This window comes from Antechinus flavipes, chromosome 2 (assembly GCF_016432865.1).
Source record: "Antechinus flavipes isolate AdamAnt ecotype Samford, QLD, Australia chromosome 2, AdamAnt_v2, whole genome shotgun sequence".
Lineage (NCBI taxonomy): Eukaryota > Metazoa > Chordata > Mammalia > Dasyuromorphia > Dasyuridae > Antechinus > Antechinus flavipes.
Genome location: NC_067399.1, coordinates 116,854,059 through 116,867,643, shown reverse-complemented (window position 1 = coordinate 116,867,643; position 13,585 = coordinate 116,854,059). Strand labels below are relative to the sequence as shown.

Sequence of the window (13,585 nt, the reverse complement as noted above, 5' to 3'; positions counted from 1 at the left end):
TAAACATTTTTTGACTGATTTCAATATTTTTTTATGAGTAACTAGACAGCATTTTATCTAGTGAGCATTACTGATTGCTGTAATCTAAGCACAGAGCAAGAGACTGTAAACATAATGTTATTATTACAATTGACATTCAAGGTGAAAGGCATAACAATTAGCTAAGGCTCCGCGGAAAAAAATTAAATAAAATGAGGTTGGGGCTATTCTATTTTCTTCTTTTAAAAAAAAAAATACCGCACCTGTTACTACATTGTTCAGTTAGAAAAATCTAACTCAAATTTCAGCTACACAAGTTCCTAAGGATACAAAACCTAGGATCACCTGCTTAACAAAATTACTTTTTGTGCACTTGCTCTATCCCTGGATAATTCCCAGATAAGGAAGGTTTACTAGATCTCACTTTCATTTTCTTGTTGAATAACAAACATATTACACTGTACTTCTTACATGGTACATCTTTTTCTACATGCTTTCCTTGCTTTTCTGTCATGCGTCTGCTTAACTTTATTGACAAAACAATCTATGCTTAATGTTTAAACAGCATCTGTAAATGTATTATTAAATTATAGTGGGAAGAAAAAGCAGAACAATTCTCTGGAACCCCATGACCTCTGATTGATTTTTGGATCACAGAAGTTGAAGGGATAATTTGTGAATGTTTTAACATTTACAACTAAACAGGCACCTACAGTTGCTGGATCTCTGATGACTTATAAAAGTGTTTCATAGATTACTGCAATGATTCAAAGAGAAATCTGACCTTTACTATTTTGAGCTGTTTACGATAATAAAACAGATTCTATTTTCTTAAAACAAACTCACATTCTACCTGCCAGTAGTATAAAACTGCTAAAGATAACATACTTTTTACTGGTAATAAATGGGAAGCAATGCCTGAATGCTCTGCAGTTTTGAAGGCAGTAAATGAAGGAACTTAGGAAATCTGGTATGAGCACTAAATCTGTGAACTGTGCCAGAGTACAAGTTCTCATACAATGACACCTCAGATGTTAAGATGCTTGGTGGAATTTTATATACATATTGATAGAGAGTGATTTTCTCTCCACACACAGATTGTATTTCATATATGATAGACTTTTACACATAAAACCCACATTGCCTACTCAGAGCATAAAGAAATAATCTTTTAACATTATTTCCTTAATGGCAGAGGGTTTGACTGGGGAAGTAGTAAACAAGAAAACTGTCAAGATTGTTCAATAACCTCTGGACTAGATCTCTGCTGAGTTAATAAGTGATTGTATCTCACCTGCTGAATGGTTCAATCAGAGAGCTCAACCTTTTATCACAAAAAAGAAAGAACCTTTATTTTCTACTCTCTCCTTTGAATTTTCCTGTCTATAATATTTGGTATGTACATGTATTATATATATATATAATGTTACATATGTGTGTGATATTGGTACTATACATACACACACACACACAAAACACACACACATATTTTGTTAAGGTTGTTATTATTATTCAATCATTTTCAGTTGTTTTTGACTCTTCATGATCCCTTTGGAGTTTTCTTAGGAAAGATACTGGAGTGATTTCCCATTTCCTCCTCCAAGTCATTTTATAGATAAGAAAACTGAGGCAAATAGGATTAAGGGACTTGCCCAGGGATCACACACCTAATAAGTGTCAGGCTAAATTTGAACTTAGGAAGACTGGCACTCTATCCACTATACCACCCAGCTGCCTTCACACATACATATACATATTTATATATGTGGTATTTATAAATACATATGCGGTATTTTATTTTCCTGTTCTTCACTTAAGATTTAAATTTTAAAAAGTGCTATTGGCCAGTGTAGGAGGACTGTTTCTCTTCTTTCTATTAAGGTTCTGCCTAAACAATTGTGAGGGGTTTGAAAACACTACTCAATCATCCTAAAATAATATCTGATTTAAATTAAAATGATAAAAAGATAGACATCTTAATGAGTAAAACAAACTTCTAGCTTAATATTTAATAACCTTTCTCTGCTTATACAACAGAATTGTCTGCCAACTTTTAAAAAATAAAGGCAGAAGAGAAAAAAATAAAACTATCATTGATCATCTTTTGAGTGATTACCACATAATGGGAAGAGGAAGGTAAAGCATATAAATAGAATATAGATATAAATATGTAGTGTATATGTGTGCAAATATAAAGATATCTATTCATATATGTGTGTATGCATGATACATATATATCTGTATATCTATGTATGTAACTTTGTGAATCTCCCATACTTGTGAACTCCAATGAGTACTTAAATACTTCTTGATTATATGAGCTCTCTAAAGGTGTGAACACAAACATTGTATCAATTCCATTGAGTTAACACTAGGATTCCAACAATGAATATATAATTTCTATTAAAAATCATGATAGTAAGTCCAGGCCTATACTGATAGGTAAAGTCAAGAATTTAATCAAATATTACATAATTACAATAAAAATATAACATTTTGGTCTGAAGTTATCCAGATAATTATCTCAGTTCTCACATAATTTACTAATATATATAAATGGGCCAAGATTATTTTTTGGTAAATTTTACAATCGATAAATAATACCCCAATCACTGTAACAAATACTGATGAACCTTTTGGGGTTCATTTATTTCCCTCTTTGACTAGTGCTCTAGTCAGAAAGCAATAGCTTACAAAAAATATTTCATTTTTACACCAGATTTTCTCTTAAATTTGGAAATGTCTTTCTGCTTTTTATTGAACATTCCATTCTCTTTATTCTATGAACAACTATTAACCAAGAGAAGAAAAACAAGATTTTGAGCTCTTCCAGCTCATATTTCAACAGTGCTTTTAGGCATACAATGCACTTTCCACTAACAACTCTATGAGGTAGTTATTGCAATTATCATTATCTCTATTTAATAAAGGACAAAATAGATTCTGAGAGATAAGTAATTGTTCACTATCATCTATCTAGCAATAAACACTTAGAATTTTAACCCATCCTAGTCAGATATAATTGGAAGGACTTTAGAGTAAATCCTACTACAGAACGAAAGGAAGACTAAAAGAGAGAGAATATAATCTTCAGTCCTAAAATTCACATATTACTGTTATAAACTCTAAATTTCTATTCTGGGCTAATTATCTAACATGCATTTATATTTTTCTTGCACATTATATGTATTCCCATATGCTATGTTGCTGCCAATAATTTATGACTGATCTGTACCCAGGCTGCCCTTCGGCATTTTATTTAATCTCTGCAACAGTGATTTACAATGAATCATCATTACTTTAAAAAAAAATGCACATGTGTGTTAACAAGTTTTGAGGAATCTAAGAAGGATGACAAAAAAATTAGAAGATTGCTGCTGAATAACATGATAGTACATTAACAAAACAAAACAAAACACCAATGTAAAATTGATGGGATTTTTTTCCTCCAGAAATAAGCAAGTTAAGTTCTCTTTAAATGAATGAGATTTTTAAATACCAGAAACCTTTTACTTTGTCCTCTATCTTGAAGGGAAAACAAAAACTCCTCAGTGATTATTTTCCTTTTTTAGTCTTTGAATGTGATATTCTGTCATATCATTAGTCTTCTTACTATCTTTTCTGGATGTTCTCATTTTCAGCTCATGGAACCTTTAAAACCAGAACCAAAGACTGGAATGACATTTTTTCACCAAACATGAGTAAAAACACTCCTGCTCTTCTAGGCAAATTCAAGTGATTTGGAGAAAATTCCACAAACAATGGATTTATATTTGAAACAACTGTCAAACAGTGATAGACAAGCCAAACTTATATGTATGTTTTTATAAATGTGTATGTATCATATATTTACATTAAATAGTAATAATCAGATGCTGGGTTCCTTTTCTTAAAGAGAAAAAAATCTTCACATGCTTAAATTAACATGTTTAAAACTTTAAATGCTAGTGAAATTTACAGTATAGTTTACTATACTTTAAAATTTACTTCAAAACTTAAAAAAAAAACTATGACTTTGAGAAATCATCTAAGAATTTTTGTCTGTCTCTTTTTCCATTGATAGCATTAGAAACAAAAACAGATTAAGCAACTTTTCCTCTAGATTTCTGATTCTTAATTTGATCTGGGAAATAAAGAAAAACAAAAGAAAAGAAAATATCCCCATTGCAGCATTTCTATAGAGTTCAGGAAAATGGCACTGGTAACTTTCTCAGATTTACTAAAAACCTAGCCTGTTCTTTCATCCACAGGAAATGTCCCATAAGATTATTATTGCCCATGAAAACCTGCTTACAAGAGAACTGTTTCACTGGTAGCTAAGTTTATAGATTGAGTTTGCTAGCAACCGTAAGGAAGAGAGGAGATGATGGTATGTGCCAACATATCACCTGAATGAGAGAGTATATTTCGTCTTGCTCAAAGAGGGAGTTCACTATGCTCTTTTCCCTTAATCTTGGAGCATTTCTCAGGGGGCATTTTAAGTTCATGTGAGTCCTATATGGTATAAAAGTACCCAGCAGTCAGCTTAAATTGGAAAAATATGCAAATGTAGAAGCTGACCTAGAAAACATGTCTACCCCAAACATTTTAAAAGATGGGTCAAAATCTGTGATTGTTAAAGTGCTTAAAAAAATAAGATGCCATAGTAATTCACACACACACACAGACACACACACCAGCTAAATAACACGTTTAGATACTACACCCAGCACTCTGTTGTCTATCCTCTAACTAAAAAGGATGGGGGAAAAAAGGGATCTCCCAAGGCTGCTGTAAGGTCACTGAAATTGATAACCCTTACAAGCAATGCTTGTGTGAGTCTGTCTGTGTCTCTCAGATAGGGCACTTTGTAAATTAATCCTCCAAAGGCAAATATATTGTAAGTAGCTCGTTATCTCCAAAGTACTAAATTGAAGAATACATGGGATTATATTGACAGAAATTACATTTTCTGTAATGGGGTTTAATATATCTGAAATCTCTCCCATAGGCTCCTAGTCTCTCTAACGGAGAAGGGTTTGTTAATGTAGGTGCATTGGACATTTACAGCAAATTTATTCACTAAAATGGATTAGGCCATGTAATCAGTGATTCAGCAATATTAATCTCTGACATTTATTGAATGAGGAAAAAAAATACTTTTGTCTTTAAACTGGAATTCCATGGAATCTATTCGGCTCTTTAGACTTTCAGCCTTTAACCTTTTCTGCGTTTTACTTTAAAATAGACAATGTATCTCAATCATAAACACTAATCTAAAAATATTAATACAATTAATTTGTTATATTTATTTTATAAGGTATTCAATTTCTAAATCCTTCAAAGAGACGCTCTGGGTTATATTATAAAATTTGCTTTCAATATACTCACAAAATGGCAATAATAAATCATACTTTTTCAAAGCCTTTTTGCTTCACTGATATATGTCAGTATGATGTTGCCTGGCACTTAGTACTTAATCTTGGCCTTCAAAAATTCAGAACTTAAATATCAACTTGGGAATCAGACCACTTACCCCTCAAGGGGATCAGGATTTAAGTAACCTTCTTCAAATAGAAATATTAAGAATTTCTTTCTTTTAGTATTTTGGTCATTTAGAAAAAAGTTTCCTTGACTGGTAATAAAAGAATCTAGGTTCTGTTGATTCATAAATGTAAACTTGGCATAAGAGATGGTAAATTTGAGGGTTCTCTAGTAAACACAGAATTCAATATTTCTTGAGTTGCTGATTATTCTGAGGGAGGAAAGTTATCCTAATTCTTTCTGGACATTGTTTATAGTTGCTATTTGAAATGTATGCATTTTAAAAAATGAGAATAAATACATGATGCTCTCCATGCCTGTATTAAAATTCTTCAGTGGCTTCTGTCAATGAATGTAGACCGTTTTCACCTTTGCATCAACAAACCACCAGGGAAAGCTGCAATGACTGGGCGTGTCTTCTTAATGCAAAACATTAGCTGCAGGTTGCCAGAGGCTCGAATACTGATTATGTGTAAACGTCAAATTACTTACCAATTGTTCACTTGAAGTATAGTGAGGCCTGTGTCTTGTGCCAGCTGCTTTTTCTGTTCTTCAGAAGGGTAAGGATGCTGAAAGAAAACAAAAATATATGTGTGTATCAGACAATATTTAGGCCATTTTGTCAATAACCTAAGTGCCTAGTGAAGTCTGTAATTAAAGGTGAAAATGCTGAGGTGTGTCACTCTTATTAATGGAATACTACATCATCTAATTAATGGCAGTAAAAGACAAGCCAATTACAAAGATTACTGAAGTGTATAAATAGCTACTTAGGATACTTGCAATACCTTGATACTGAATTTATCCTTAATGGGTTTATATTTGTTGCAATTCAAAGTTTAGTACAGTATTTTCCACATGCACATGAATCAAAGTTGGAATCTAGTGGTTTGTCTTGCTTTACTTTGTATTAAAATGGTCAAAATTCAGACTAGTTTTGGGACACAAATCTGCCAATTATTTATAAAAGTAGAGGGAACCTTAAAGATCATCAAATTCAGCTCCTACATTTGACAGATAAAAAATTATTGAGGCTCACAGAAGATATCAACATCCAAGCCATTACTTCTTATATTATACTCCATTGCTACATATAAATGTCCATAATTAGAATAACCATCTTTTTAAAAAAAGGCAACTATTTTGTCTTGTGTTCAGTATTCCAAAAATAAACTTCAACTAATATATCTAATTTTTGTGTCAATAAATGCTGGAATCTTCAACATCATTCAAAATAGGAGAAAAGGCTATAATCAATTTGTTTAAGAATAAATAGTAGAGCCAAATGTGACTCAAAATAATACATAAACACAAATAAAAAATAAATACCAAATAAACATGTTACAATATCAGAAAAGGCAATATTTAAATCTACATTTTCATAAAATAAGTAATCCAAATAACTTATAACACAATCACACATATTATAAATCATAATTGCAAGCCCTATGTTTGAAATGAAAAGGATGGTAACAGTCAGAAATAGTTGTAAGTGTTCAGTTGTGTCCTACTCTTTGTGACCCCATCTGGGGTTTGCTTGGCAAAGATACTACAGTGCTTTGCCATTTCTTTCTCCAAATCATTTTGTAGAATAGGAAACTAAGGCAAACAGGGTTAAGTGACTTGCCCAAGGTCACATTAGCTAGTAAATTTCCAAGTCTGGATTTGAACTCAGTAAGATGAGTCTTTCTCAATCCAGACCCAGAATCCTCTGCCCTTTGTCACCTAGCTTCCCTTTATTAAGAATACATACATTATAGTCAAAAATCCTGTGATTGAAATGAAAAACTTGGCAACAGTCAGAAGACATGGGTTCAAATAAAAGCCCTGTCATTTGTGGTGACCGTATATCCTCAGGCAAGTAATTTCACCTTTTGTCACCATGATTGATGAGGGATTTCTTCACCTAGAGTATGTGAACTTGTTTTGTAAAAAATATATATATATATATATACATATATATATATGTGTGTGTGTGTGTGTGTGTGTGTGTGTAATATATATTCTTATAACAGTATTCCAATAGATTTGGTTTCTTTTATAATCCTATTTATTTGATTTTATGCATTAGAAAATATTATGCTGATGACTCCATCCAACTGCCAAAGGGATCTATGGCATAGAAATGGTTAAGAAGTTCTGATCTAGATAATCTCTAGAAGCCACTTCCAATTCTAAAAATGCTCAATTCTGAAATCTACATCTGAAGTGAAAAGAAGATCCTGAAAATATAATCTTTTCTATCACCATTCAATTAAATGAAAATTAATAACAACATCATATCCCAGTGAATTTTAGAGGTTAAAAAATGTTCAGACAAGCAATCCAGTCTTCTCTTAATTGTAAGTAAGGCAACCACAATATTGAATTTAACTGCCTGTGTCACCTAAACCAAATTCTGGTCCACTGAAGACTAATTAGCATAGTTTTAAATATCTGATGAGATGTGATTTTAGAAAATCATGTTTAATGACCACTTCTATATGTAATTGTAATCATGGCCTATAGGTGCACACATGGGGATTATTGTAAAAGGGGAAGGCAAGTATGAAAAGGAAACTTGATGTCTCAATTATTTCCATAAACATTGTAATTATCTTCGGTTTTGGCATTTAATCAATACACAGACAGTTACAATAAGAGTTTATATTTGCAGAATATGTTGCCTTTCTTTAAAAATCCTCCAAGTATTTTATAGATGAGATTTTAATTAACTGTCAGTTTTTCCCTTCTAATGTACTGTCACTCCCATTTCACAGATGAGAAAACTGATCAGGTGAAGAGATCTGTCCAGCATGTTTATATAAGTGATTGAGCTCCCGATTTCCATTGTAGTATTCTACAATGTATTCTACCTCTACATGTAGTATTCTAACTCTACATGAGTGAATGGCAAACTCTCTTATTACATAATCTGCATCAGCCCATATTGCTAGAACTAATTCTCTGTTGAAAAGTAGAAATAAAGACCATCATGAAAGACCATCAAAGACAATAGGATGTCTACAAGCCAATTATGCCATACTGTGTTGTTGTTCAGCTGTGTCTGACTCTTTGTGACCTTGTTTGGGGTTTTCTTGCAAAGATACTAGGATGGTTTGCCAGTTCCTTCTCCAGCTCATTTTACAGATGAGGAGACTGAAGCAAACAGGGTTAAGTGACTTGTTCAGGGTCACACAGCCAGTAAATGTCTGATGACAGATCTGAACTAGGTAAGATGAGTCTTTATGACTCCAGGAATCCACTGTGCCACCTATGCTATACTGGGATATGTCTTCAAAACTCTACCACAGGGACAACTAAGTGGCACAGTGGATAGAGCACCAGCCCTGAAATCAGGCGGATTCCTGCTTCACTCACGCTTCAGACACTTAATACCCAGCTGTGTGACCCTGAGCAAGTCACTTAACCCCAATTGCCCCAGCAAAAAGAAAAAAAAAAAAAACTCTACCACAATAAGAGGTATCCATGAAACTTTTTTTTAAGATAACAGAGTTGGTAAACCTTACAATGCAATGAGATAGTAAGCCACAGCAGATTATATGTTGGGGGTAGAATCCAAAAAAAGAGTGGAACTCCTGCTTCTGCCAATTCCTGGCTCTCAGAACATGGATGAGTCCCTTAAGCTCATTGAACCTCATAGGATAATACAGATTTAAAGTTGGAAGAGACCTCACACACACACACACACACACACATCTTACAATTGGGGAAACTGAGGCCCAGAAGGATAAGAGTCTTGCCCCAAGATCACATAGGTAGCATGCTGTTGTTCAGGCCATCATTGCTGTTGTTTTCCTAAATGAATAAGACTGGCCAAAATTAAGTGCCAGAATTATATAATCTTTAATAATAATAATAATAATAATAATAATGATTAAAGCTCACACTAAACCCTATCAAATTATATCAAAGTAGCAGAGGATGGAATTTGAACCTAGGTACTCTGATTTCAGATTCTTGCATATTTATTTCTAAAATGGTGATACTAAGGCAGCCCTAGCATCTTTTTCACAGAGTAGTTGTGAGACTCAAGTGAGATTGTGTGTGTATTTATACATATATACACTCATATATGTATGTTTATTCACTATATATGTGAGTATGCATATATACATATACAACATTGCAAACCTAATTCTTATTAATTACTGGAAGACTATAGGAGACAGTGATTGGATCATAAATTTAGAATCTAGTTTAACCTCCTCTTAAATATGAGGAAGCTGTGGTCAGGAGGGATGAGCCAGCACACTCAGAGTGATATGGAGGGTTAAGGACAGAACTAAATTCTGAATCCCAGTTATCTGGTGCCAAGCTTGTGCTCCTGCCTCTATGCCTCTGCTCAAACTAAAGTTATCAATCAAGAGCTAAAGATTTCATAAATACAGTAGGTTAAATTTAAATCGCATCATATGTCTATGGCTTCATATTTGTACTTTCTTTTCTCTTTTGTGGAAACACATTTTACAGTAGAATAAGAATATTTCAAAAACTCAACTCCCACTGGATAAAGGCATCCCACAAATACAGAGACCAAAGAAATCTTTTATTCTATCACTAGAAAACACTATACTGCAGCTCAATGTATATAATGGCTGCATTTCCATGGTGAGTCTCCAAGACTCTCATAGAGATATATGCATCTTAATATAAATATATACCTTATATTTTCAAATGATAGCCTAACACAGTATCACCATAGAATTTCAAGTTAGCAACAGTTTTATTCATAGCTCTGTTGGCCAACCAGAACACAGACTCACTTTTAAATTATACAGTTGTTACATCCAGTTATAACATCCCCTGTATAAAGCATTTATCATTTAAAGACCAGCCTTATGGCATACACATGATTTTCTGCCTATAGCATTTTCTCCCTTAAAGTTTTTCATTTCTTTTGGAAGTCATTGTAAAAGAATTTCAGTGTGCTCAATAAATATGTCAGTATTCTCTTTTAGTTTACCTTGATAGCTATATTTTTGCCCTATCTTATTATCTGTCTTAATGTTATGACCAGAACTGGATAAAAATTAATATTTATGCCATTTATCTTTAGTTACATTTGAAATGGAGAATTGTTACAGTAATTTATTTGTGCTGTGTTTTCAGGAGTGTTTTTGCATGCCTGTTTGTGAGCAAGTTCATATACATACTTATAAAGCCAGTGAAATTCACATTTTATTTATGCAAGCATTGTCCAGAAAATCCCCTTTGAATCATTAGACTGACCAGAATCATTAAACATTCAAAGAGTCCTAATATGCTACTCACAATCTCAAGTGCAAATCTGTGTTGTTTCTTCATGTGGCTTAGTTTCTGATTTCATAATTTAAATATCACAACATAAAAAAGTTCTACTCTTTTCTTATTTTCTTCTGTCACTTTTCATGTGATCTGATTTTAAGTAATTGGAACAAACTGTGTCTAATTTCATGCAGCAATAATTGCTAAGCTGCCTCAAGCTATGAGGATTGAGCACTCTGTCTCCATTAAGTAATTTCCAATTGTTCAGGGTTAGTGTTTTTTTTTTTTTCTAAATGGATAAGACTGGACAAAATTAAGAGGAAGGCAGGAAGGAAAGAAGGAAGGAAGAGAAGGAGGGAGGGAGGGAGGGAGGAAGGAGAAAAAGGAAAAGAAAGGAAGAAGGAAAGAAAGAAAGAAAGAAAGAAAGAAAGAAAGAAAGAAAGAAAGAAAGAAAGAAAGAAAGAAAAAGAAAGAAAGAAGAAAGAAGAAAGAAAGAAAGAAGAAAGAAAGAAAGAAAAGAAAGAAAGGAGAGAGGAAGGAAGAAGGAAAGAAGGAAGGAAGGAAAGAAGGAAGGAAGGAAAGAAGGAAGGAAGGGAATGAAAAAAGAAAAAGAAAGAAAGGAAGGAAGGAAGGAAGAAAAAGACAGAAAGAAAGGAGGAAAGAAAGAAAGAAAATTGAAAGAAAGAAATAAGAAAGGAGAAAAGAGCCCACACAAAACTGTACTAAAATGTACCAAAGCACAATTCCTAAACCATGGCATGTTTAAGGCCAACCAACTAATTTTTTCCCCTCATAGTTACTGACTTAGTGTGGCATAAACTTTCCATTTCATGAAAAATCTATAATTGCTATAATCTCATGAAAGCCACGACTTTACATAGCTAATTCCCAGTCATCCAAAAAATTCACAATGAGGCAGGCTTTTTAAGTGAAACTCAATCTGTTCGAAATGTCTTAAACCCTGTGCATCCTTATTATATAAGCTCTTGGTGGACATTAGGAGTTGTTCCCTGGTAGCCTAAAGAAAAATGACCTGACAAAGAACCAACATGCCACAGGCAAGACTCCTGCTAAAACATCCAAAGCCCTGTTGCATTCCCACCCACAGGGCTAGTCAGGCCTGCAAGGGCCACAGGCAATGGCAGACATCCCACCGCAACAGAGATCAAGGGTGAGCTCGGAGAACTGCCATTTTATCCCAAAATGGGAAATTCACTCTAAACATTTACAACTAATCCTTTTTTCCTGTACCTGGTGTGAACAGCACTCCCTCTCTCTCCCCACAAGACCCATTGCATTCTCTTCCCTGGTATATTTGTCCAAATGACAAGTTTAAAAATATTAATAGTTGCTTATAAAGGAAATACTGATTGCACTTGCCAGAGACACCAATCAACCTAATCACTTTGGGATATCAAAGCAAATTTGAACCGTAGTCCAATAGACAGTGACTTGAGACCTTTACTTTGTTGTGTACATTAGCCTCGTGCCATTATCTCTTAAAAGCTTAATTATTTGCAAACAATTGATCAAGATGGGAATTTGAGAAAGGATATGCGAGGGCCATTGGGAGAGCTGCAACGCATTAAGAGAGCAAACAAAATTACCTTTAGATCTTACAATAAGAATTAACGATTGAGGCTGGAGAGGAAAGCATGGCAGTAGCTAGGAGGGTTCTTTCTGGAGTGTTTCCCATTTGATCTGCATTAACACCTCAGGAATGAATGAAAGCTATAAAACAGTGATTATGTATGGGTAGGGAAAGCTGACCCTCCTTTCCAGCATCCAACTAGCACATGTGCATTAGGCTTGCCTTGTCAGGGAAAAAAAAAAAAAAAGAGTAGGGGGATGGGGGGAAAGGGAGGACTAGACTCAGAGCAAATAAGGTGCAATGCCATCCCATAAGAATAACCAACCTCTTAACAAATAAGACTGATGAAGACATAGGATTTTTTATTATTTGAAAAATAAAATCTGTTCTTTCTCCCTTAGAATCCAAATCTGAAATATTTGCCATGATTATTGAGTTTCTAAGGATCTACAGCATCTCTACTAATCATAATGAGCTAGTATAGCAGTGATTACTTAATAATGCCATCAAATACAGAAAAGATCATGAGAGTGTATGCCTATAGGAATAGTTCCAGAAAATCTGAAAAGGATAAAAATAGCTATATAAAATGAGAATCTGTGCTGTCGTTCCACCAGAACAGCAACAATAACAAATGAGAAAATGAAAAAAAGGCAACTTTCTGAAGAAAGTTATAACTGCTAAATTCAAGTTATATTGCATGAGCGGGTAAGTATATCCATTGTATATAAAGTCAGTTGGTTCAGCACACATTGGACAATCAATCAGACTTTTTCAGGTGACCATCAATGGGAAAAGAGAAGCTCTTCCATAAATTGAGACAGAAAATATCCAGACTCATATCTTAATGATACTTCTTGTTCAACTGTACTCTTTTCATCAATTTTCCACCCCTGGCTGCAAGTGTAGATGCCAGGACAGTGATGCACTTTATCTTATCTATCCTGGTAACCAAGTCTCAATAACATTCCCTCCCTCATAGCCTTGCCCACTATAACAGCACATTGTAATAGCAGCAGAAAATTTGAAAATAATCCTGTACACAGCTTGCTGGTGAGATAATGGAAGGCTAAGCTGTCCCTTCTCAAACCTCAGATTAGTAATTTCTTGTGACACAGAACTGCTTCAATACTGAAACTGCAAAACAGCTATAACAAAGCAATAGGGATAGAAGCAATCTTCAAGTAAAATAGTACATGCTCTGCTTTAAAAAGGTATGGGAATAGACATTGGGGGAGCTCCTGA

General features: G+C 33.9%; 1 protein-coding gene across 3 annotated transcripts in view; it reads right to left on the bottom strand.

Annotated features, from left to right (window-relative positions):
* The window catches only part of MEIS1 (Meis homeobox 1), a 153,702-nt gene that overhangs the window by 20,702 nt on the left and 119,415 nt on the right, over window positions 1–13,585 (bottom strand). For all 3 annotated transcript variants that reach the window (XM_051975401.1, XM_051975403.1, XM_051975402.1), the window contains exon 9: window positions 5,995–6,071. In XM_051975401.1, coding sequence (XP_051831361.1) covers window positions 5,995–6,071 — 77 coding nt within the window. The remainder of the gene's footprint in view (window positions 1–5,994; window positions 6,072–13,585) is intronic.